The sequence below is a fragment of the Melospiza melodia genome, chromosome 14, assembly GCF_035770615.1.
Source record: "Melospiza melodia melodia isolate bMelMel2 chromosome 14, bMelMel2.pri, whole genome shotgun sequence".
Lineage (NCBI taxonomy): Eukaryota > Metazoa > Chordata > Aves > Passeriformes > Passerellidae > Melospiza > Melospiza melodia.
The window spans coordinates 20,641,079-20,667,128 of record NC_086207.1 but is presented as its reverse complement, the minus strand read 5'-3'; the positions used below and the strand labels follow the sequence as shown (position 1 = coordinate 20,667,128).

General features: G+C 47.7%; 2 protein-coding genes and 2 long non-coding RNA genes across 7 annotated transcripts in view; 2 read left to right on the top strand and 2 right to left on the bottom strand.

The window, feature by feature from the left end:
• Window positions 1–4,134, top strand: part of JAKMIP2 (janus kinase and microtubule interacting protein 2) — a 38,773-nt gene extending 34,639 nt beyond the window's left edge. For all 4 annotated transcript variants that reach the window (XR_010029510.1, XM_063169137.1, XM_063169134.1 and 1 more), the window contains one exon: window positions 1–4,134. The gene's annotated coding sequence lies outside the window, so the exon portion shown is untranslated.
• Window positions 4,135–8,111: 3,977 nt separating this feature from the next.
• On the bottom strand, window positions 8,112–11,373 carry LOC134424942 (uncharacterized). Its single transcript, XR_010029509.1, has 2 exons — window positions 11,056–11,373; window positions 8,112–9,346 (listed from the first exon to the last, which is right to left on the bottom strand). It is a non-coding gene; the product is annotated as an uncharacterized LOC134424942 (long non-coding RNA).
• Window positions 11,374–18,031: 6,658 nt separating this feature from the next.
• The window catches only part of DPYSL3 (dihydropyrimidinase like 3), a 28,672-nt gene continuing 20,653 nt past the window's right edge, over window positions 18,032–26,050 (top strand). The window contains exon 1 of the mRNA XM_063169131.1: window positions 18,032–18,325. Within this exon, the coding sequence (XP_063025201.1) occupies window positions 18,032–18,325 (294 nt within the window). The remainder of the gene's footprint in view (window positions 18,326–26,050) is intronic.
• Window positions 20,251–25,485, bottom strand: LOC134424941 (uncharacterized). Its single transcript, XR_010029508.1, has 3 exons — window positions 22,376–25,485; window positions 21,371–21,469; window positions 20,251–21,190 (listed from the first exon to the last, which is right to left on the bottom strand). It is a non-coding gene; the product is annotated as an uncharacterized LOC134424941 (long non-coding RNA).

The following is a 26,050-nucleotide window of genomic DNA, read 5'->3' as shown; positions in this document are numbered from 1 at the left end:
AGTGCCCGAACCACACAGATAAGTCCTTATAAAGGCAAATGCTTCCACCCCTCGATGAAGAGAATATTGTTTACACCTATTTTCAAATGTATAAAAATGAACAACCTGTAGCCAAGACTGCAACCACCTTGTATTTTAAAGCCATCACTCAAAATTTGGTACCTGACAATTCCTGTCTAAAGCTATGATATATGCTGCATCTAATGAAATCCTGTATGTTGAAATTACAAAAGGGGAAGAAAAATAAACTGATAACCTACATCACCTAGGAAGAACTTAAAGGGAAGGGACCACTTTCAGCTGATCAAGTCAGTGTGTCTTGGGCATGGAACCAAAGTTACAATTGAAAAATCTATTCCTGCTGTGCAGGGCAATCATTTAAATGTTTCCCTGTCATCTGACAAATGGATCAAAAATGAACAGATGAGAGTAGGAGAAACTCAAGAGATGCTGACAACAAAGTGTTCAATTTGAAGTATGTGGCTTTCTCGCTGCAGGGACTCCTGCTCTCCCTCTTTGGTTTTAACCTCAGGAACAAATGACAGCTGCAATGTGGAAGGAAGAAAGGAAAAAAGCCCAGTCTGTGTTACTGCAGGGTGGGCAGGACAGAGTACCATGTTTTGTGCTTGAGATTGTTACACAGCGCCACCTGCCTTGGCCAAGGCATGGGAGAAGAGGGTGGATGGCATGAGGAGGGTTTCCAGTGGAGCTGAAGCCTTATCTCTCTTCACCATCCCTCCATGAAGAACAGCCTGTCTATTATCAGATACTTTTCATACTCTTTAAAGACTGCCATTGAGATAATAAAACCAAGACTATACTTGGTTTCACTATAGAGTAACCACTGAATTGGACCTACAGAATAGTTTCTGAGAAAGAAAAGAGATGTTGGAGGACAGGGCAGGGAGGAAAGCTAATCCCCTTATCCATGTGACATGATTCACAAAGCATCAGCTTCCAACTGTTTTGTCCCAGCTTGGAAAAAATGTTTTGGTTCAGCTTGTCAACTGACTTTGTTGGATTCCTGATCAATGATAGATAGACCAAAAATGGGGAAAAACATTGTGAACACAACCTTATTACAGATAAGAAATATTGCTAGTCTGTTTAGATTTTTCCACAGTTAAGAGTAACTAAAAGTAGTTTTCATTTGAAAGCATTACTTACCTCTGTAATCATGAAGCCTGGAACCCAGCCGTGGTGCCTCCCTGAGGTCATAGGTCCATGCACCCATCACTTTGTCAGAAATGTAGGTCCATGCACCCCTGCAGTCTTTCAGAAGAGCAGTCCCTGGGGAGCACAATGCCTGCAGCAATCACTGTGGGTCCTGTGCTGAGGGAAGGAGTGCAGCCAGCTGCACCCACCCTCCCTTCTCACTGGCGGGCTGACAGTACACTTCTCATGCCTCTGGTTTCATCTTCTGCGGAACAGAGTCCTGCCTGTTCAGACTTTGGATTCCTGTGGCCAGGCTCTATCTGCAATGGAGCCTTAATTTTAACTGGAAGAAATGGATTTCTGTACTAAAAACTAGCAAATTAAGGGCCAAAATACAGCTTGTGCATTACTTACACCTTCAAAGCAGGGATCACATGTACCAACATCTTACGCACATCAGAAGCTTTTAAAGAGCTTTCGAAGAGTTTTTCAAAGATCTTCTCCTTTGCTTGCCTGTTTACTTTTACAGACAAAGCAGATGAGGCACAAAGCAGTGAGGTTACTTGCCGGAGCAACTCAGCACATCAAAAGCAGTTCCTTAGCCATAGGAGGGAGGGAGTTTCTCTGGTGTCAATGATGCCTGCCCCTCACAGATACCTTTTTTTTTTTTTTTGGCTAGAATAGCTTTTAATCAGTAATGTCCATTTGACTAACTGCATTGCAGTTTCTCCACAAAGACTGCTAACATTCTTATTCCTTGAGTGCCAGGAGATAGTGTTAAACCTTCCATGGAAGATTAGAAGTTATTAGCAAGTGATTTTTTTCCTGCTCCTTAAAGTTAATTTAAATTATAGAATGACCACATCTTCTTGAAACACTGGCTCAGCCAAGGGGTTTACTGAGTTCTGGCACCAAGCTGTATGTTTGCTGGCTCATTTTTAAAGAAATATGCTTGTAGGTAGATACGTTACATGACTGCAGGCATATTGCGTGTTTTTTTTTTCAAATTCCTTTCCCTAGCAGAAGACTCTGTGAATAAGGTTGTGCTTTCCATGAGCTAGCAGTTCAGTCCTGAAGCTCTGGAGTTGGGCCCTGAAGAGTGGTCCCACTCCTGTGACAGCTGGAGATTACTGAGCAGCGTAACAGCAGCTTGTTAGCTAGAGGGAGCTTTCTCTCTGGTTGTTCCTTCCCACCTCACTCTTTTCTCCTCTGTTGCAGCATCAGGTAATTTGCCACCTTCAGGTGGCTTTCCTCAGTGTTAGGGCTGGCAGTTAAAGCACGGAGTTCTTGCAGAAGAATTAGCAGCTCTTGGTTTCAGTGATGGTGCAATAACTTCCACCGCTGGTTTGGTTTAAAAAAAAAACCCTAGAAACATTTATTTTAGGCAATCATACAGAAGGTTTATGGCACAGTTAGAAATTTACACTTTTACAACATACCTAACTGGTCTTGTGGCAGGCTTCATTATTTAGACTCCCTAAGTCATGTTATCTTGTTTAATTTCTCTTTTTTGTCTTATTTGCCCTCCCTTACTCCTGTGTGTATACATATGCATGCAGGTATTGCATTGCCAAGGGTTCAGGGTGGGATGGGTGCTGGTAGTCTGACTGCAGCAGACCTGGATCTGCAGACTTTTCAAAGATTGTTCTTCCCTCCAGGGAGCTGAACCACTGCTGCTTTACTCTCCTTGCAGCATAACACATGCCATGCCTAAAACACACATGCTGATGTGAGTTAATGGAACTTTCTGCTATCAGCTAGATAAAATGAGTTTCATGTCTGTGTGTATATATATATACACATGTATCTATATGTATATGTACATATATATACATATATATGCATATACTTACCGATTCCTGATTGTATATAGAAATATTGCTGTAGCTTACAAAAGTATACTTTAATCTAGGCATGGGGAACTGAATCCAGATTATTTCTCCAGGTTTAGTTTCACATCTCATGGGCAGCTAATTTTTTTATTCTTTTTTTTGATTCTTCACTCTCCTTTGACTGTTAATCCTGGGCTTTCTGCTGTTCCTGATGTTCATTGAAGCAAAGGATTGAGAATCCTCCCTCAGATTAGTCACTGTAGCCAACCTCCCCTCCCCAAAGCCAACAACAAAAATAAAATCAATGTACTGCAGCCTTTGAGGACAGCGAATACAGCCCTGGATCCCTCCCGTGCATCCCTTCGAGGCTCTTCAGGAGTGGCAGCACTCCAGGCTATCCATCCTGCCAAAGCAGAAGGTGAGCCACAGAAGGTAGTACAAATCAGCTTGACCACAACTTGACTTGCTTTTTTTTTCCCCCCAGTGACCAAGTTATGAGACTTTGAAGACTATTGTTTGAATTTAAACACTTCAGATGAGGGCCTGGTTACGTGAGACGAGTTTAGGCAATTGGGGTTGCAGTAAGGAAATGGTTCTTGCAGTGTTACCAGCATGGCTCACAGGTCCATCCTTTCTTACTGATGTGCCTGGAGGACAATGGAGAATTTTTTTTAAGGTGTTGTTAATCGTCCAACCAGCTACCATTATGTCAGTGGGAAACATCCGCTGAAACCCGAAGCTTTCAGTTCTATGGCATCCCATGAGGACTGTCCAGGCCAGGCTCTCCTGACATGAGCAGGGCTCAGAGAACACTCAGCTGCTGGTGATCCAAAGGGTTTTTTCTTCCCCTGCCCTCTCTCACATCAGCACCTCTGTGGTTTTATATATACTTTTTGTTCCAGATTTTTTTGGTGTCTATTCCAGAACAAAATTGTAAATTACTTGCAGAATGACCCTTTGATAAACATTGGACATGTACCTGTACTATATGTATTAACGTGTAGGAGAGAATCCTTATTGTATGTAAAGTTTTATGGATGGTTATTTTTTAATTTATGTATTTAATATAGGATTCAATGACCTCTGGTGTTTTAGTTTGTATAAAAAATAAAACAGCAGCATTTTTAAAAAAAAAAAGCAACCAACACTTGATGTTCACGGATATATTCAGCATATCTGGAGCTGGTTCAGAGGAATCAATCACGTTCAAGCTGAGTTACGGAGGCACTTGCTGGGGCGCGGGGCTGGGACACAGCAGGGGCTGGGGGGTACGTGGGTGGGGAGTACACCGATTAAAGAGTGAGCGAGAGCCTGGCGCGATCGCTAGGGAAAGGGCAGGCAGCGCTCCCTGCGGGGGCCAAGGGTGAATTTACTGCTGTTTGCCAGGCCTGTGCAGAAACCAAAACCTAACAGCAAGCTGCTGCCTTTCTGGAGTCCGCGGCGCACGGCCTGGGAGCTCTCGAAGGCTCTTGCCGCAGACTGAAATGCAAATCAGCCGCAGACTGAAATACAAAACAGCCGCACACTGAAATGCAAAACAGCCGCAGACTGAAATGCAAAACAGCCGCAGACTGAAATACAAAACAGCCGCACACTGAAATACAAAACCGCGGCCGCTCGCTGCCTTCCGCTGGGCCCAGGCCGAGGCGGGGCTGAGGCGGGGCCGGGGGAGGGGCCGGGGCTGAGGCGGGGCCAGGGGCGGGGCCGGGGCTGAGGCGGGGCCGGGGCTGAGGCGGGGCCGGGGGAGGGGCCGGGGCGAGGCGGGGCCGGGGGCGGGGCCGGGCGGCTCTCCGCGCGTTGCCGCCAGGGGGCAGCGCGGGGACACCGGGCCGGGCCGGAGCGAGCGCTTGGGGAAGGCTCGGTGGAAGCGCAGGGACGTGAGCGGAAGCCTTGGAAGTGACCGGGATCCCAGAGCCGTAACGGCGGTGACCGGCTGTAGGGGCGCAGCTGGCTCCCGCATCTGTTTGCAGGGGTCAGCGCCGCACCTTCGGCCCTTGACAGGCTCCGATTCTGGATTTGCCAAACAGCCCTTTGGGGAGAAAATTGTCAAGAAAATCTTAGAAAGTAAATGGGAAGAACATTTGGATGTGCAAACTTGTAGCCAGCTATTTGTACCTCTCTCATCCTTTTTGCACTCAAGAAATCTAAGCTGAAGAATATCAGATTGTTACAGAATAGCCCAGTACATTAAAGTATTCTTTACTAAAATAATCCCAAACATTATCTTTTGCAAGATCCGGTCCCCAAGAACTGCACTTCATATCTTTAAAGTGCTCTTAGAAGACTGAAACACATTAAGTGAGTCTGAAACACAGAAATTTGGATCTAGATTTAGTTATCTACTATTAGAGAGTTCAAATATTAGAGAGTTCATTTCCCTTGCACAATGATCTTTAAATAATGAACGAAGCAAAGAACTTGAGCCAAGCAGTCTTGTTTCTTTTGACTGGAAAATAAAATGGAAGGAGCATTTAATATTACAATACACTAATTTAGAATTAAAGATACACAATATAAAATAGATGTGTGCTACAGGGCCTGTGGAATGAGCTCAGCTCAGAAGGACTGTGAGGATCCTCTCTGGATAAGGCTGTGCAGCTCATTTGCCTGTACAAACATCCCTTACACCAAATGATGCGCAACACAGTAGTTGCTCAGTGCCCAGACTAGGAAGCATTCACTTTTATAAAAATCTCTAATAAAATCAGAAATGTATTTCAGGGAAACTGCTAATAATGGGAGTTGGATCAGTAGGGGTGTAGAAAAGTTCCTGCATGAGCTCCCAGACTGAACACCTGCTGGAGTACACCAGGAGTACTTTGCTGATGGAATGAAGACACAATGCAAGAAAACCTGCATCCTGTACAGATACAGCTCACAATGGTAAGCCTAGGTGTTATAACATCTGTTATGTCTGATTTTGCCATCTCCTGTATACACACAGAAGCATGGCCATCCTAGGGATCCTTTTTTTGACAATTACAAGAACTCTGCACCAGATTTTCGATCCAAAATGCTCTGGGTGTTTCTCTGGGATGGCTGCAAGGTATCTTCAGCTACAAGACAATAAAATGATGGGACAGTGCAAGGGACTTGCAAACTGTCCTGGGACAAGCCATGGGCAGGCCGGGTGTGAGTCTGTCCCTGGTACATGACAGCACATCAGCCTGCCCCAGGCAGGCTGTAGGGTGATCATATCAGGCCCAGGGTTGCAGCCATCCTTGAGGTATCGCTATTTTCTCTGGTATTTGATCATAAAATACTTTGGCCAGCAAGGGACTCAGCCCTGTCCCAGGCTGTGCTTTTGCCAGAGCAGGCACGGTGAGTGCTCATGGCTAGACTGAAGTCTGACTATGCATTGGAAGGTCTCTGGCTTGTCTCTGTAGTCCCTTTGGATGGCAACAGTTTTCCATTGTTTGGGATATCATCTAAACATAGTAAAAGCCCCAAAAACTGGCAGTGTGCCCTCTGCTTTGTGTTGAGGGGGGCTAAGTGTGCACATGACCAAAATATACATTTCAAAGCCCTGCTCCTGCATGGGTAGAGATGCATCCCATAGCTTGTGCTAAACTGACAAGAGGCCATTGTGCTACATCTGCTCCAGTGCCTGAACAGCAAGTGCCAGCCATGAACAAGCTGCTTTGCACAACAAAGAAAATCCTGTGAAAACCATTTTAGAAGCCTGAAACAGGACTGAGACTAGAGATATAATGATTTCAATGTGTAGAACAGATGGAGACTTTAGAGCACAGAGCCACTAATCCATGGATTACAGACTCCCTAATTATAGACTAACATTTACCATTTATGAGAGGCACTTCTGCCAAGGGAGGGATCTTGCAGGTCAGTGCTCAACAGCTGAATGCCATTTTAGGGATAACTAGGGAAAGCACAAAGATTGGAAAATGTCACAGTACCATTTTCTTGGTCATTTTTATCTTCAAATGCTGCATGGAGTTCTGGTCCACGGCAGATCTTGAAGCTGGAACATGCGCAGTGGGCCTGACGTGCACTCAAAGGCAGGAGCCAGCTGCATGAAACAGGCCCCTCCACACCAGGCTCCCGTGGGGATGGACTGGCAGTCACATTTCTCAATATAAAGAGGGAGCCTCCAAAAACCAGTAACAAATCTTCAGGACCTCCAAATACAATCCTGAACATTGACCATAATAATAATCCCTGTATGGTCCCATTTTACTGAGTTCTGGCCTTGGAGAAGATGAAACCACTATTCCTGCTCCTTTGTGCCTTATTTTGTCCCAGTCAGTTAAATAACAAACGATATAGTGAGATGTACAGAGCCCACAAAACTAGCACTACACTCAGTTGATACCTTTGAGTCTTGGGACACAAGAACTGAAAGCAATCAGCAACCAAGCAGGTGACCCCATTGTCACGGGCCAAACAAGGCTCATCCATTAACTAAGGTCAACAACACTTTTACTCCACATCGCTAACCCTAAGAATTCTAATCACACTGTCAGCTTATCCCTGTGTAATTTGTTGTTTCCAGACCTAGCTCCATGATAATGACTGGGAGAGAAAACAGCTTTGGCATTGATGAACCTGGAGCTGCAGCCAGCAGGGCTTTGAGTCCAGAGCCATAACTGAGACCCCGTCACCAACCCTGCTTCCTGTTGTACCTAAATTAATGATAACTCTTTGGTTTACTTCTGGCCTTATACTACAACAACCTACCTAGTAAAATGCAGAAATTAACCTAATGCTACAAATTGCCCAAATTCCCCAACTGCCTCAGACACAGGAAAACCATGCATATTTGAGCCACGTAGGGCACAATCAGAGAAACAAACCCACTCAGCAAGTGAGACAAACTCTCTCGTGTGCTGGGATATCAGCTGCTGACTCAAGTGCTTTAAATGCTCTGGTCTTGAGCAGACCATTTCCTTTAACAACAAACTGTGATAAAAATGCAGTAAGGATCATCTTCAGCGAGATCCTTCTGCTGTAATGATCAGTGACTCATTAATTCTGATTTCTTTACAATAGCCATGGTTATGTGCATTCAGAGATTTGAATGGAACTGGAACTCTTTTGTTTGTACATTCTTTGTATGTTTTCAACCATCCCAGAAGTTAAGTCATGTTAACGTGACACAAAACATACTTTATAAAACAAGATTATTATTCTGCTTTGCATGGTCCAGGGGAAACATAATGAACTTCACTTCCTGGAGACAGATAAAGGAGGTCTGAGACCTGGCAGAAGACAGCATATTTCAACAGCAGTTTCCAAGTTAATGATCTGAACTTCTGTACAGGCATGCAGAGAATACAAGTAGATAGTTTTTAGGATTAATGGAGAGACTACACTGAAAAAGAAGGTGAGAAAATGACAGATTTGGAAGTGCTTAGCACACAGGAAAATCAGTGTGTTTTCATTAGTCATCTAAAATAGGTTTTTATGAATGGAAGCCAAGGAAATTCTACATAATCATTCTGACAAGTAGCACTGGATGCAGTTATATTTTAGATCCTGAGTTTGCAAGCTGTGATACTTTTCTTAATTTAAATCCAGAGAATTATTCTAAACTACAAAATTATCATTAGTCATCAGTGTAGAATGTGTGAAACAGTTTTTCATGTGGAGAACATGTCATGGTTTAACCCCAGCCAGCAACAAAGTACCATGCAGCCGCTTGCTCGCTCCTCCACCAGCAGGATGGGGAAGAAAATCAGAAGGGTAAAAGACAGAGAACTCATGGATTGAGAAAAAGACCCTTTAGTAGGCAAAGCAAAAGCTGCACACACAAGCAAAACAAACCAAGGAATTAATTCACTGTTTCCCAATGGCAGGCACGGGTTCAGCTACCTGTGGGAGAGCAGCATCCCATCCCACACAATGGTTACTTGGGAGGACAAATGCCATAATTCTAAATGTGCCACCTTCCTCCTTCTTCCCCCATGTTAGATATGAGCATGGCATCATCTAGGATGGAATATTCCTTTGGTCATTTCAGGTCAAAAAGCAGAAAAGGCTTTGGCTCTGTGTAAGTCCTGTTCAGCAATAACAAAAATGCCTCTATACCATCAACTCTGCGTTCAGCAGAAATCCAAAACATAGCCCTGTACTAGCCACTGTGAAGAAAGTTAACTCTACCCCAGCTGAAACTGGCACAGAACCACGGTAGCTTGGAACCACAGTCATTCTCTCAGTCGGTGTGCTTTAGGACTCTCCTTGCCAGGTCCCAGAAATGCTTCCTCAGCTGCAGACCACTCACGGATGCCTGCACTGTCCCCAGCACTCCACTTTGGGTTGTTCCACAGCTGCCCTTGTTGTTGGAGCTCTGCCAGGAAAATCCGGTCCTTTCTTTATTGTTGTGGAAAGTGCTAGTGATACTCAAAGGAAAAATGTGAATGCATTAGAAACTATTACTAAGCAAGTTTCAAAGTAAAGTACGGTAAAAATTACATGGAAACGGTACACACTCCTTAACACAATTAATGCATACATATTACATGTCTATAAGACAAGGCAGAGGAGAGCAGTGGGCAGCTGTATGAGCTGTAGGTCAGACCCTCTGCAGCATTAGGAGTTCCAGAGGTGACGCTGGGAAAGCCCTCTGTGTAAACCTCTTCATCCAGAACCAACACACTCTCTCAAACCAGACTCTTGGTTTTGAATACAGATAGAAAGCATTGGTGCTGAACTTTCACTTCTGAGAATTAAGAAGAGATAACAGCAAAATCAACCAAGACTTATAGTAAAAACCTACAGAAGTTTGGGCTTCTTTGTATACAAAACAGAGAACTTGTAAAGTGGCCAGGTCCCTCAAGATCCTTCTTTAGGCCCCAGGTAAGCCAGCCAGTGGTTACAATTGCTTAACTGATAGGGGCTGTGGAAGGAATTCAAGCATTCCAGCTTGGCAGGAAAGACAAACCTCTGATTTTACATTCTCAGCACAGAAACTTCAGAAGTTACTGTGGTATCTATTACTTGAATTTTTATCAGCTAGCCTAGTCACTGAATGAAGGATTTGAATATTTTGAGGAACAGCCACTGAGTCTAAACTTGTAAGAACAAACAATGGATATGGTACCTAACACTGTTCAACCTGCACCTAACCTGCACAAATGTGTGGATTACACACAAGTTCCCACTTCTGTATCAAGGTATACATCAAAAATTATGGAAAGGTAAATCACTAACAGTGAATCAGAAGGGGCACAATGCAAAAGTAACTTGCCCTGTTCTTAGCCATGTTCTATCAAGAGAAATTTCTTGCTCCATAGCAATGGAAGAAGTACAGGGAAAGGGAAAAGGATTTTAGCTTCACAGAAGGTGAGTGGTTCATTTGGCAGTTATGGGTCTGAAATTCTTAGAATTGCATATGCTTTTTGGATGCATAAAAGCCGCATTGCAGGTAAGGCATTAGCACATCTGGGATGCAGATTGATTTCAGTCTCAGGCATTCAAAGCTTATCATAAAAGATGCAACATTTATATGCTATCATAGGGAAATGACTAACAAACTGCCTTTCACCTTCTCCCAATGCAAAATACCTTACTGTGATTAGAAAGTTCACAGCAATTGATGCTGATAACTCGCCTATGCTCAGGAAAGGACCAACATTAAAATGCTGCAATTTGACCTTGGCTTCCAGCCTCTCCATCAAGATAGCATCTGGCTCACTATCTGTTCTCTCTTTCGTCTTTATTTTTTCATATTTACTAAAATTCATAAAGCAGTGACACTCAGGCCAATGGAATTTTGTGATGCACAATTCCCTGTTAGACAGCCTGCAGTCTGATGAGTCATCTCAGCTCTTTCCACCACTGTCTGCCCAAGGTGTGGCACTCACTGTCCACTGGTTTAGAAGTAAAACGCAGCTGAGGTGAAAGAAGCAAGCCAGAAGTTAGGAAGCTAGGAAAAGCAAGGAACAAAGGTGGGTATGAGCACACAGACAAAATAATTTAATGTCTGTGCAACACAGTGATCCCATAAGGTAAGGTAAGGATTTCCCTGGGAAATAGCAAAGAAAGGTAGTCTGAAACTGGCACAACCTGCTCTTCTCAACCTTTGGGTCTGTCGCGGGCTGACACTGACCTTGATGTAGCAGGCTTTATTTGGGATTAAGTCCCCCTTTGTCATGTGATTTCTTCCAGGTGTATTTGATGCGGCTGAGATTGGATTCTGGCCTTCAGACAGAGTCTTGGGTTTCACATGAGCAGCTGAAAAAGAGTTGAAGGAACAACCAATCCCAAGACTGCTTGCAGAAGAGTGGTCTTACAAAGGAGTAGAGGGCAGGCTGTGTTTCAGTGATGGATTGTGGTATAGAAGCCTTTTTCTTCTATTCCCTGAAAAGTGGTGATTGTAAGCTTTTCTCTAGGTCATACTTAGTGAACAACATAGATGGACATTATCTATTTTTATCTATTTTAACATCTGTGTGGAAGGGATAGCCCACCAGTCCTTAATGGTAGGACAGTTTAACACTGATTTCAAAGGAGAATTTTGTTGGACAGTGAATACAGACTGAACACAATTTCTAACATAACTAGATCAGCTGGAGGTATGAAAATTAAGTGAAAAATTAAGAAGTAGTCCCAGACATGGCAAGCACAGGTTCGAGCTCCTGCATGGCATCAGACACTCCAGTTTACAGAATACGGTTTTCCTCCAAAGCAGCAGCAAACAGACTGACAGGCAAGCAGACTAGGATCTTCTGTCTCAGCTAGGTTTCTGCAGTACTTAGAGAGCCACTTTTGTGTGTTATCCAGGCTGTGCAGGGCCATGACAAGAAATGCACAAATGGCAGTTTTGTTTCCCTCACCAGCCTGGCCAAAGTATGTTTGACTGCTTGCTTCCTCACAGTCACATGGAGCCATATAAACAAACAAGCAAACATAGTACCTTTAAATCCACTGTGATTTTACTCTGCTGACATCTAATTATTCGTTATAGGCTTGTAATCACTGGCATATAATCACTAATTATCTCTAGATACACCACCCATTTTTGCATCAGTGCACTCCCCTGAAGCTACAGGTTGAAGGAGAGAGAGGTTGAAAGAAAGGACACTTTAGGTCTGCAGTGGTTGATTAGGTCAAGTGCAACACCATGGAAACCAGGAAATCTCAGCTTAATCCTCCAGCTCATTTCTGGGAGTAAAAGCAGGCACAGAGGAGAGTAGCTGGTGATGCCTAAGATAAGCTGGAATGAGAGGTAGTCACAACAACAGATATGATTGGAAGCAAGTCAGCATCTGCCATCACAACAGAGGCCAAACACACAGTGAGACCAGCCAAACCAGGCCTCACAGCTTAGGGAAGATGCTAGACAATGCCATACAAGAAGCAGGGAACAAACAGACCAGGTGGAAGGAGACTGATTTTGAGATGCAGAACATGAACTCAGAGGAAGTGGGCTGACTGCTCTTGAAGTGAATCTGGTGGCACACGTCTGTCAGAATATCCTGGGCTTCAAACTTATATGGAATGTGTGTTTCCTTATATAAATCCATCTCATCCAGGCCCTAACAGCCCACACCACACCTGGCCAGACAGCTGTTAGAGTGGCTAAAATCTCACCATTCCTGAAACTGTGATCCTGAAGGTACCTATTGACATGCAAACAACAGAACTGTCTACAAGTTTACTTGGCTGGTTCTAGAAATCTGGAGTGACATCTCTGGGTGTGTCCATCTTAATAGAAGGTGGCTGGAGCTCACCTGATGTGCAGAACCTCCAGGGTCACCACCTGTTCCTCCTTGTTGGGTCAGGTGGGCCGAGCACACTGTAGCCAGGTTGGAATATTTGGGGTTTTATACTGATGCCAGATCTGTGCTTCTGATCCTCTTCAAAACATTACTTATCTCTGGTGCCTTTTGTCCCAAACAACTTTGTAATTCACTCAGTTTGCATCTGACTGCAAGGCCTGCAGTGCCACAGGAGTCCTTTGGCACTGAGAAGACAGTAATCTTTCCTTGGAGGACTTGGTGAGGGAGAAGGAGAGTCCGGATTCCCCACAGAAAATTTTTCAGAACTCTTTTTCCACTATTACAATTTCTTAATATTTTGTCTAGCAACTCATTTTAGGAGGAAAAAAATACCCCATATGTGGAAATACTGGAATTTTCCATAGGGTTTTGCTCAGCACTAAACAAATCTGTGAGCAAAATGCATTACTGCATTTCAGAAATATTCTTGGAATAACCAAGCACAGAAGATTATAACTTCCAGCTGCTTATCAGATTTGTGGTCTCTGTTAGTATGACACATGCTGAAGTCAGGCTGTGTGTGTTGCTTGAAGTTACTCCCTCCAACAATACAATAGCATTCTGCAGTAGAAATAACCACACTATTAACCCACTCTCCCTGTGGTTTTGGCATGAAATGCTGAACAAGCTTTTGACAGATTCAAATGCTTTGGCTTTCTGACTCTGCAGTGGTTTGGCTTTGGTGAAGGATTTCAGCAAGACAACACCCTGTGCACAGCAGCTCCCCAGGGACCAACATGCAGAGCAGCCTGGAGGATCACAAAGGTCTGTCTCATCTCTAACATGCCTATGTCTGAAAGTTTAGAAACTGGAGTGTGGTGATGCAGGCATCAGCCCCAGCTGACTGAGACAGCAGGCTCATCAGTCGCCTGCCCTTCATAAACCTGCCTTTTCTGAGTGAACAAAGAAGCCCACCCATCCCTGACCTCTGCTTCTAAATCTAAGTGGGACAATCGGATTTTCTTAACTCTTCCACTGTTTCTTCTGCATTTGTATTTAGCCTGACTTTCCCTGAGACATGAAAGGCAGTGCCAGGGGCTGTCCTGACATTGCTGCAAGAATGATAATAGAACAACCCTGTTTATCTGTCAGCCTCCACAAACAGGACACACTTGTAAATCATGACTGCAGAGTATGAGAGGCAGCTCTAACTTTGCATGAAACAAGACAATTAGGACTTACTTCATCATTGCAACTTATCATGCATGTAATAAAGGGATTCACTTTTATCAAATCCTGTAGGAATCAGAAGAAATCAGTGTTAACCTGCTACTACCACTGTCCTGCTGCTTCTCCAGCTGAACCCACAGGCATCAAAGAAAGCAAGTTATGAACGCTGATGTGCATTTATCTTGCTCACAATGTTATGCAGTCATTACATCACATCCTCTTCACATGCAATCAAAGATATGCTGCCTCCAGACCGACAGGAAAATCAGTGTAAGACCATTCTGTATAGAACTGACATCAAGGAAGGAAATGTCCTCACTCAGGACACAGCTCAGGCTTGTCAGCTTTGATGAAGGAAGGGGTCAAATCCCACCTAATGTCAACAGTCTATTTCCTTCAAGTAACACAATATTCTCTGAGTCTAGTGAGCGTTGTAGTCACAACTATGGAGCCTGAGATGCTTCCTGGTGTAATGAGCAACTTCCAGTGACACAGGCGGCATTATGTGAACAACATGTCACAATCTGGGACCTGCTTCACTCTTTTAAACCAATTTCCTATTTTAAACCACTTTTAATTTTTATTACAGATAGAATGATGTTGCATAAAGCATCTGGGAGCTGGGAAAAGGCGCAGAAGTTTGCCAGCAGAGGATGTAGAGTTTTTCCAAATAAGAAACTACCCACTGCCCTGACAAATGGAAAATAAATTAGCAAAGTCATCAGAAAATACCTATTGGAGGACAAGAGTGTCTTGGCAGTGGCAGGCAAAATGACCTAATTTGACTTCCCTGTCAGTACCTTTGCTATTTGAATGATTCAGTCGGCAATTTGAATTCCTCTTCAAAAATTCAAAAGATAACAGTAAGCTTGACAGGCTCATGAAGAAAATGCTTGAGAAAGCGACAGCTGCGTTGTGCCTCTCACGGGGCACTCTGAGGCTGGGCGTTTGGAGCTGCCATTCCTGCACAGGCTCCAACCCCAGCCCAGCCCCTGCTCTGGCAGCAGCAGCGAGGACAAAGACAACCAGCACTGCGGTTTTGAGAGCTCAGAACAGGAAAATGCACACCCCAGATGGGGTGATTATGTCCCATCTTATTAACTAATCCTTTTGCAGAAAGGGATTTGCCTAAAGACCACTTCCCAGAAGGCTGCACCATTCCCCCATTCATAACCAGTGCACCTCACATTGTAACATGACTGATTTCCATTTCTCAGTGTGCCTTAGACAGTTCTTACTCAACTGCAAAGACATGAATTAGAAGCTTGCCACGACAGAATTTCCCATAAAATAAATGCTGCTCCCTAGATCAGAAGAGCAGCCAATTTCTATTCCTTCATGAGACAACCAGCGGTGCCCATCTGTCAGGCTCAGCTCAGACTCCTGAGCCAGGAGGAACAGCACTTCTGCGTTGGGCTCAGGATGGGAACCCAGCCCTTGAGCCAAGGAAACCTTTGCAGGACTGATGGCTGGCTCTGGTGAGTCGGTGGCAGCACAAAGCACGTGAGCTCACATGCCTACCATCTCCGTCCTCCCTGGGCTCAGGCACTTCCCACTGGATCCCTCCCCGATTTCTATCTTCAATCTGCTTTGTACAGAGAAGCGAGAGGAGAGCTGCTTTGCCAGCAGGGTTTGAGGTTGCACCACTCATGACTGTTTGCCTGACAAACATTTTTGTCCATGAGCATATAAACATGTGATTTAAAGAAGAGAACATTTACTTAACTACAGGAGGCAGACATTTTGGCATTGTATAATTAAAAGCTTTACATCTGATCCAAGGCATACATATACAGAAATATAAATAATGCCTTCTGCTGGGCTCAAAAGCAACTATGCAGTGAACACACACTGAAAACAAACTTCAGTTTTCATGGTATTCTTGAACTAGTAGCCTTACAACACGTAACAAGAAAGATCTTAGAAGTGAATGGCAATTTGAAAAGTATAAATCAAGAACTGTCTTTTATACAGGGAATGATTTTCATTAAAAGTCAGGTTTTAAAGCCTTCACTCCCCAGAAGAGCCCTGTACTCCTTTACTGGTGCAGATAATTTCAGTGCGGCCATCTTTGCAGCAAGGCACTAGGAAAGATAAACATTGGAATCAGGATTTAAATAAATATTGCTATTAAAGTACAATGCTGAAATTTTTGCATGTTTGCAGAATCAGACAAAGGCCAGGCCCTGTTCCAGAGAATTTTAACTCCCCATGAAGTTGCAGAGCTATATGGAGGTGTCCCAGCCAAACAAGGAGCTCACTCTAACTGCACTGTGGTTAGTGCACAAGGCACGGGGCAGCCTGCAGCGCTGCTCCTCCCGGGACAGGCTCACTCCTCATGCGCTGCTCGCTGCGTGCAGCGTGCCGGCCCAGCTCCAGATCAGCACATCCCTCTCACGGGGGCACAAGCTGTCTGAGGGGGGGCTTCATCCTCCACGCAGTGCATCCCACTTGCAGCAGGAGGATTAATTCCTTTATGCTAAGGCAGTCCCTTAGGAAGGTAAAGACCTGGTGGGCAGCCCCTTGGCGTGCTTGGCCAGTACTGGTGGTGCTGCTGCTAAGCATCCAGTCACAGCGGAGGGGCATTTGCCAGGAGAATAGGAGTAGAAAAAGCTCCGGAACAAAGGTTTTCTGGCTATTTGAAGGGATACTTCCTTCTCTAGCTGCCAGCCACTGCTGCCGCCCCTGCACCTGAGACGTGGCAGTGCTGGGCTCCTGGCACATCCTGGTGAGGCGGCAGCGGCGCTCTGGCGCGGACACGACGCTCACGGTGCTGAGCACCATGAAGCCGCAATGCTGGGGCAGCTGCATATTGAAGTTCACGCAAGAGCCCAAGAACAACCAAATGCAACACCTCTCTGGTGTTGCTTTAGAGAAAGTAAGGGCAGAAAGTAAGGTATTTCACCGTGCTGTGTAACACAGGCTTTTAAAGTAACTCTTCCAAGTTTACAGACACAGTCTGTTTATATTTACTCCACCCTCTCTTCTTCTAACCCTTTAGACCTGAATAATTATTCAGAAGTTCAAGTTACTGTAGATTATTCCACTTAGGTGGAGAAAAAAATGGATTCAGTTAATGACACTGGTACGAGTCCAGTTACAAGAGCAGACTGCTTCCCAGCATTGAAAAGGAGGGAAATGATCCCAAACCATTTCCTCCCACACAGCCTCAAGCCTCAGTCAGCCAGTGCCCCCAGACTGCCTCTCCAGGCTTAATCACAGGGTCATTTTTCTGACCCGTGATGGGTCAGGCTCCATGTGGATTTTCCTTAAGAACCACCAGTCCTTGGAGGACTGGCAGAGATAATGGCTCTGTTTTGTTTTTGCAGAAAAGGTTGAAAAAACATGACTGACAATATTTCATAACACAAAAATGCGGTGTGAGAAATCACTTGACAGTATGTCGAGCCCAGGTACCATGCACACTTGCTCTAGATAAAGGAATAAGCACTAAGCAAAACGATTTTAGTCAAAGCTCCAGTTTTGGGGCTCACGATAGATTTCACAGGTTACTACTCTTTTACAGCCATTAGCATTTGTAAGACCCAGTCTTGACTGTCCGTCTGCTCTTCGGGCCTCCAGTACTTTTGAAATGAAGTCGCAATGGAGCTCTCCAAGCAACACCTTAAGCTAGCCAAGACACGGAGCTTGTTGCGCAGTCAGTCAGGAGCAGCGAAGCCTTTGTGCAGGGGACATTGCCTCCGTCTGGCTGCAGCGTCCGCCTGTCCGCAGCGGGTCTGCAGGAACCGCGGCCCGAGCGGAGCGAGGTACGGCCCCGGGCTTGCGAGCCAACGCTGGTTTGCGGGCTGCACCGCGTACCGGCGGGGGAAAACCCGACACGCGGCCGTCGGGGCCGCTGCCGGTGCGCCCGGACACAGCCCGTCCGGCCAGCGGGCAGGCGCTCCCGCGCTCCGCCCCGTCCCCACGGCTGCAGCGTCCCGGGAGGGCGGCCGGCGGCAGCGCCCGCACAGCAACGCCCGGCCCGAGGCACACCGGAGCAGCCGCCCCCGGGTCGGGCCGAGCACCACCCACCGGGTCCAGCCGCCCCTCAGCCTCCCGTCGGGTCCGCCCCGCCCTGCGGCCCAGGCCCGCCCCAGCCCGCCCCGTCCGTCCCGTCCTGGCGGCGCGGCGGGGATGGCGGCGGACGGGCGGCGCGACGACGAGGAGCTGCCGGTGTACCTGGCGCGGCCCGGCTCGGCGGCGACGCCTCGTCCGAAGCGCGGGGGGCTCTTCTGCAACGTCGAGGGCGCCTTCGAGAGCAAGACCCTCGACTTTGGGGCGCTGCGCGTTGGGCAGCGCCGCGCCCCGCCGCCGGCCGGCCCCGACCCTCCGCCCGCCGCGGCCCCCAGCCCCGGTCAGGACGCTGGCGGCCTCCCCGCCACCGCCGGGGACGAGCGGCTCCAGGACCCGGCCCCCGCGGACGACACGGTAGGGCCGGCGGCGCGGCTGGGCCGGGCCGGCGGGCGCGGGCCCCGGGGCGGGGTCTCGGGGGCGGTGTGGGGCCGCGGGTGGCTCCGGCCGCCGCTCGCCCCTGCCGGAGCCGCTGGTGGGGCTGCGGGGGCTCCCCCGCCCCGGCCGCCCGCTGCTCCCCCGCCGCCCCGCGGCGAGGCGCCGTCGCGGCCGGCCCCGGTGCGCGGAGCTCCGCCCGCCCAGCGGGCTGTCGGCGGGCTCGCCGCCGCACCGGCACGGTCGCAGTCCCTGGCTCGGTTTGCTGCAGGAACTCTTTTGTACTTTTATGAAAGAATAGCTACTCCCGCGGCACCGAACATGGAAGAAAAACAAAAACGGTGGGGATTTTGGAGCTGCTGCTTCAAACCAGGCAGATCCTTATCTCTCATGGACACAAACTAGAAGTACCACACCAGCAGTGGGGGGCGGCACATTGATCTGGAAGTGACAGCTTTGAAGGTATCGCTAGGCACAGAGTTTCTCAGTTTACACCAAAGTGAAAGGGATAAATTAATCCATGCAGCTCCACACCATAGTCCTTCTGCTGGAGGGTGAGATGGCTTGCTGTGCTGGTTCTGGTCCTATTTGCACTAGCAGTTGGGCAAGAACATGATTAAGTTAATAGTGTTGTGTGACTATCTTGTTTGGGATTTCAGTGGTCCTGTGGCTCATTTTTGCATCAGGCAAGTAAGGCTATTCGCTGTTGTTGGTCAATAAGTTTGTTAGGAGCTGAACTTTTTAATAGCCATCTTAAGGTCACTCTTTTTCAACTGAACAGGGGCAAACCTCCTCCCACCTCCCCCCTCCCCATTTTTGAAGATGGAATAAAAAATCACCTGCATCGTAGCACAGAGAGGTGTAGTGGTTGTCTTGACATTCTGCAGAAACCTCCACTGGGTCTGGAGTGCAAACCCTGATAAACAGCAGACGCTGGCTCTGGAAGCCTAACCTCACTAGCATGAGCCTAGTGGAAGCACGGCAGTGAACTGTGGTAACTTGAGCTGTCTCGATTTTGGGGAAAAGCATCAGGCTGTCCTAAGTGTCCACTGTCTTCTATAGGAATGTCTAGCTAGGCAATGCTTAATTTGAGCTTTTTTCATTGCACTTTAATTTCTTCAGCCTCTGCTCTTTGGTTTCTTACTGGCATGGTTTCTCAATTCAGGTTCTTGAGCTTTGCTCCTTTACAGCTGTTTTACAAAGTCAGGAACAAAATTGACATTATTCCTGTCAGTATCAACCTTGTCCACGTGGTTTAAGTAGCAGCTGCAGAACTAACCACTGCATTAACAATTTTATGCTGTTGCTTATTGGAAAAGGAGCTGAAACTCCTGACAGCCTGTCTGCATGCTTTGCTGTGAGCTTTTCTTTATTAGCTGTGCCAAAAATTCAAAAAAAGCCTTGTTCCCTTTTAAGGTCTTATGTAGACCCTTATCTCTGGTGTTCTGTAGCTGAGGATTTCCTTCAGCAGCTCCTCTCTTCCTGATGATTTCTGCCTCTAGATTTCTTCCTCTCAGGCCTTCAGCTGATAAGCATCAGGAAAGTAAGGGTCAGTGAGTAAGTAACTCCTTTTATCTGTATGTCTTGCCTAAGAGGGTGGGCACCTTCATGTATGTGTTTTTGTGTGTGCCTGGCTAGAAGGAATTGTATGATTTGGTATTGTGGCTTTCAAGCTTTGAGGCGACCCAGAATAGGACAGTGCAATGGGAAATGAACTGTGCGTGCTGAGCCCCATGCCTGCACAGCCATGGGGAGTTTCCCTGTGTTGGACTCTACAGATTCAGGGCAAACAAAGGCACTTTTGTCAAGGCAAATTGAACTTTGAATAATTTCACAGATTAAGAAACAGCGAGAGAGCTCAAGTCATCTACTCTTGCCCAAGCAACTTGTTTATTAGAGAAGCTGAAAGTAAGAGACTTGCCTGTGCCCAGGACAACAGACAGATCTGTCTTCTAATTTTTGCAGTGAACAGTTTACTGGAAGTACAACAGACCAACACACCTTGTTTGTTTGTTTGTTAGTTTTCCTATAATGATATTAATCACAATTAAAGCCCCAACATTTCTACAGGAGACAACTCCAGTGAATAAATGCCTAGTGATAACATGTGGTGTCATGCAACTGGGCAGCATAATATAGACTCAGGCACATGGTCCAACCTTGCTTTGTTTTGGAAGGATATTGGAAGGATAAAAGCTCGTCTGTATATTGAAGCATACTGAAGCCATAGTGGGCATATAGCTCAAAGCAGTTGGGAGCTATGCGTTTGCTCTGTCAGTGGGACTTTGAGCTTTGCCAGGGGATGTAGGGACAGAGAGTGGCAGTCATTAGCGTGGTGGCCCAAGGGACTGCTGTGTGGTTATGGGGAGCTGCCTCTGTGGGCTGGTGGGCTTCCTGGGGAACAAGAGATGGGCACCTGAAGTGTCCTTTGCTCAAAGCAGGAGGTTAGTTTCCTTGCTACTGAGTTCCGCTGCAGCAAGAGTTTTTGCCACACAAGACTTAAGATTTGGAGGAACAACACTGTGGGGCCAGATTCAAGGCTGATCTGGGCTATTTGTTGTTTGTAATAAGAGTGATTTAACTCAGTGCAGGTTTTCAGCAGTAATAGCCAAAGTGGACTCTACCCTTCTGAAGCGTCCTGTAGTTTTCTCTGAGAGTGTCATGCCATTTGTTAGCCAGAGTGGATTACTGTGTTCACGTTACTATCATGAAGTAAAAAGAGAGTTTCTCTGAGGTCACAGACAGCAGGCTGTGAATTCCTGTGGCCAGGATGTCCATGGAAGGCGGGTGATGCCTGTGCAGGTACTGAGAGCCGCAGTCCTGGGCATCCGCGGAGGCAGCAGGGCTCTGGGGAGAGGGGAAGGAGCCTTACACCTGGTGCCTGGTGCCTGGGAAGGTCAGCCAGCAGCCTGTGGAGGCATCCTCCACATTTCTCCTCAGTGCTCAGCCATGCAGAGACCCTGCATTTTTACCCTCCTGTGCAGTCACACAGGCAGGAGCACATGGTGCTCGCCCCCTTGGTCCTACCTGCTGCACGGTGCTGCAGCTCAACTTGTCATTTCCAATGCAGCTGGCTGTGGTCCCACAAACATGGGATTGTGGCTTCACCTGGGGCAGCTCCGTTGGCTGGAGAGGAAGGGGAAAAGAAATGCAAGGGAAAGTAGTGGGCAATGAAAGCAGGCAAAAAGTTCGTCCCCTCCACAAGACTGGGAGGAGCCAGTCCTTTGCTTTTTCCTGGTGTGTGTGATATCTAGCTTGTGATACACCCTGGAAGTACAGGCAGGGCTGCCTCAAATGGAGAACAAAGCTTGGACTAACTTGATCCTCTCTTTGTTTTTCTGACACTTGTAAAATGTGCTCTGACTTCAGCATTCAGCTTTTTGGTTTCCGATGCCAGCAATTTATAGCAGGAACACCAAGCCAACAGCAGTCTGTGCCTCTTGAGGCAGCTTGGCACAACCTGCAGTTGCAGTTGTGCACTGCCTTTAGCAGTTTAAAATTCTGAATTTGTGGAAGGGATCCAAAAGCACTTCAATAGCATTAACACCTCAGTATCACCCCCATTCAGCATCAGTGTTTTGGTTTTACTTGTTCTTTTTATAAGAGAATAATTTGGAGTTACATCATGTCTGTTACTTTAACAAACAATAGGAACAAATCCAACCCACTGAACTAGTTCCTACATAACAAATGCAACAGTTAAACTTGCATTACAGTTTGTGGAGTTGAATACTAAATATTCAGGTCTTAATTGAAAAAAATCCCACTTATATGCATTTCTGTTTTTTAAGAAATCTGATGCCTGAAGCACAGCAATAAGAGTCAGTTCTTTGGCTGCTTGTGCTAGGACAGAGGTTATTGCCAGCACTTAAGCAAAACTGTTGAGTTTGTTATCCCACTCCCCTGTTTAAGAAGACAGATATTGGATTCCATGGGAGTTATGCAGCAGGGCTAGATTTCCAGAGAAATTAGGGATTCAGTTAAAGAATTCCTGCTTGCTGCAAAGAGCTTATGTTTTGCCACAAAACTTACCCTAGCATGGAAGTAGTTTGATTTTTCACAGTAGCTCGTGGCAATGGTCCTTGGTTTCCTTCTGTCCTCGCTCTCAGCTCTGGGGCTCAGGGCTTTGGCAGTGGCTGGCCCTGGTGTGTGGGCAGTGCAGGGGTGGCAGGAGCAGCCTCTGGGGTGCCTGGCCTCTGGGGCACTGAGGTGCCAGGCCAGTCTTGCTCTGCCAGGGTTTTGATATGATGGTGCGAGTGTTATTTGGGCTGATGTGGTCTTGAAAACAACATGCTCTTCTCAGGAGATGTTGTTCATTGTGGAATTTGTAAACAGAAAAGAAAATGGGTTTTGCAGCCAGGTGCAAAACAGATAGCCAGCTCCACATTGACACAGCCTGTTTTCAGCCTGGTGGAGCAGATATTTCCAGGAACGTGGTGTGCAGGAAGTGTTCTGGGGGCGCAGGACGTCCCACTTTGGTGAAAGGATGGTGTTTCTGTCCCTTGGATTCACTGCCTCTGAAGTAACTTAACCCCTGAAAACTCATCTGCTGTGAGAGCAGAGGGGACTGTTTCATGCAAAGAATATGTGTGGGAGGAGGAGATTGTATGCATGGGGCCAGGCTGGCCTGGCAATCTGCTGAACATGATGACGTTTGAGCCCAGATAGTTCCATGACTGGCGATATCCACCGAATGTTGGTCGTGCCTGTATGAGAGTCGTTGGCCATGGGCTCAGGGCTGGTGGGATCTGCTTTTTCCCTTTGCTCTAGAGTTGGGTCAGAAGCCTCCTGGTCCTCATAGAGGGGGTTGAGCCAGGCTGCTGAGCACTGCTGGGCCGCAGTCAGAGCTGCATTTGTTCTGGTGCCAAAGTCCTGGCAGCAGTGGGGGCCTTCGATTCAGTCTTCACACCACTGGTGCTCCTCACGCTGCTCTTCTCTTTTGTGGCTGCCACAAACACCTGGAGCCATGAGGAACTTTGGAGCTCTGAGCATTGCCATTTTAAGTAACTTTCAGATTGACCACGCTTCTCATAGCGGATATTTTAAAGTGTGTGAGTAGCGCCTCACACACTGCACCTGGAAGAGATCCTATGGAAAAAGTTTCTTTCTGTTTTGAATGTTTTGGGCCCAGGGCAGGGTGTTTGATTGTATTTGTGCGAGTGTCACATAGCAACCATGAGGAAAGCACATCTCTTCAAACTAGGGATCTGAAGTCACTGTGGCTGGCCAGCATCCAGGGGGCTGATGCAAGCTTGACTCTTGAAACTTCCAAGTGTTGAAGTCAGCAGCATCTGTATAGTCATTTATCTATTATTAACTAATGAACTGCTGCTTTTTCTGAGTCTAGACAAAGTTAATGTGGTACCACCAGGCATGGGGATGCTCATAAACTTTCCAGAAAATGTGTGAGTGAAGTTTTGAGAGGTTTGGTGATGGGAGCTGAGGCTGTTTCTCACCTCCCAGACCCAGCCAGTCTATTTTCAGTAGGGACCAGGACCCATTCTTGATGCATTGCAGTGTTGTGACAAGAACAGTGTGGTCTGGTACCTGATCTTCTCCTCACAGGCTTTTGGTTGCAGAGGCTGTGGCACAGCACTGCTCCCCCATTCACTGCCTGGTGCTTGCAGACACCCCTGCCCATGGATCTGCCATAGAGGGGAAGGTTTCCAGCCATCTATTGCTGACTGCAGGGGTGCAGCAGCTCACCAGGGAAACAGGAGAGCCAAGCAGCCCTTGCCATTTTGCCAGTATTTTCACAGTCCTAGTAGTAATAAGTAAGTTGTTGAGCCTCTGCTGTCTTTGACTTCAAACTGGTGAAAGGTTTTTGAGTTTAGAATAAATACAAATTCAGTAAAACTAGCCAAGAACTTCAGCAGAAGCACACAGAGTAACAGACTCGGTTGGTGGTAAAAACCTTAGGCTGGGTTAATGCAGAGGACATGGTACTGAGAGTCCACGCTGCTGTCACCCACTTGTCTCAGGGCTTTGCAGCAGTCAGAACTGGCTGCAGTGTCAGGGGTTGTGCTGTGAGATGGCTCTGCCAGTGCACACACTGGGGAGCAGGGTGCTTGTCAGGCCCCTGATGTCCTTGTTAGGTTCTAGTTCAGAAAGCAAACTGGAGGGAGGGTATGGGAGTTGGTCACCCAGGTCAGATGGCTTGTTTTTCTGCCAGGAAGTAGAATTGGATTTACAGCAATGTCCTTGCCAGGTGTGGCTGTAAAATTTTCCTAGTGGAGCTGCCTGGCAGCAGGATCTGTAGGAACATCTTGCTGATGGTGTTCAGAGCTCTGCGCAAGTGTGGAATTGCAGCTGGCCTGGAAGAGAAAGCAAGGTTCAGGGTGGCCATGGTCTTACAACCTGCTGGCAACACAGTGGATTGTGGCAAGCAGGAAAGGGTAGACAAATTTGTCCCATTGTGGTACAGCTCTTGCTGGCATGGTCCTGGCCAGCTGTGGGCCAGGTGCGGCATCATCTGTTTCAGCACATGCTGAGTACTTGCAAATAATTCCACCATTCAAACCTTCCACCAAAGTCACAGCAGAGAAAAGGGAAAAAGTCCTTGGAAGAGTCCTTGCCAGCACTTGTAGTGTTTGCATTGCATGTAGGATTCCTGGAGCCAGATGTGTGGTGTATTTTATTATTTTTTAATGTTTCCAATTCTTGTGCATGTGAAAGAAGGGTGAGGTGATGCAGGTGCATTCCAGCAGCCCAAGACAGCCTGTTCTGTTACAGACCTTGTTCATTCTACTTGCCAGTGCTACATGGAAAGTCTTGGCCAGCACGGAGCGCTGATTGTTGCCGCTCCCATGGGCCATCCCCGCAGGCTGGGTGGAGACGCAGACCGACAGCGTCAGTGCTCGATGCCGGTGCTTGTTGCTGGTGCCGGTGCGTGCTGTCAGTGCTTATTGCCAGTGCCCGGTGTTGGTGTCGGTGCCCGGTGTCATGCTCGTTTCTGATGCCCAGGGCCAGTGTCAGTGCCCGGTGTCGGTGCCCCGGGTTGGTGCTCGGTGCCCGGGGTCGGTGTCAGTGCCCGGTGTCTGTGCCCGGTGTCCGTACTCGTTGCCGGTGCCTGGTGTCCGTGCCCGGTGTCCGTGCCCGGTGTCCGTGCCCGGGGTCGGTGCCCGGTGTCTGTCCCCGGTGTCCGTGCTCGTTGCCCACTGTCCGTGCCCGGTGTCCGTGCCCGGGGTCGGTGCCCGGTGTCTGTGCCCGGTGTCCATGCCCGGGGCCGGTGTCCGGTGTCCGTGCTCGTTGCCGGTGCCCGTGCCCGGGGTCGGTGCCCGGGGTCGGTGCCCGGGGTCAGTGCCCGGTGTCTGTGCCCGGTGTCCGTGCCCGGTGTCCGTGCTCGTTGCCGGTGCCCGCTGTCTGTGCCCGGTGTCCATGCCCGGGGTCGGTGCCCGGTGTCCGTGCCCGGTGTCCGTGCCCGGTGTCCGTGCCCGGGGCCGGTGCCCGGTGTCCGTGCCCGGTGTCTGTGCCCGGTGTCCGTGCCCGGTGTCCGTGCCCGGTGTCCGTGCCCGCTGTCCGTGCCCGGTGTCCGTGCCCGGTGTCCGTGCCCGGGGCCGGTGCCCGGGGCCGGTGCCCGGTGTCCGTGCCCGGTGTCCGTGCTCGTTGCCGGTGCCCGCTGTCTGTGCCCGGTGTCCGTGCCCGGGGTCGGTGCCCGGTGTCCGTGCCCGGTGTCCGTGCCCGGGGTCGGTGCCGGCACCTGCCGGG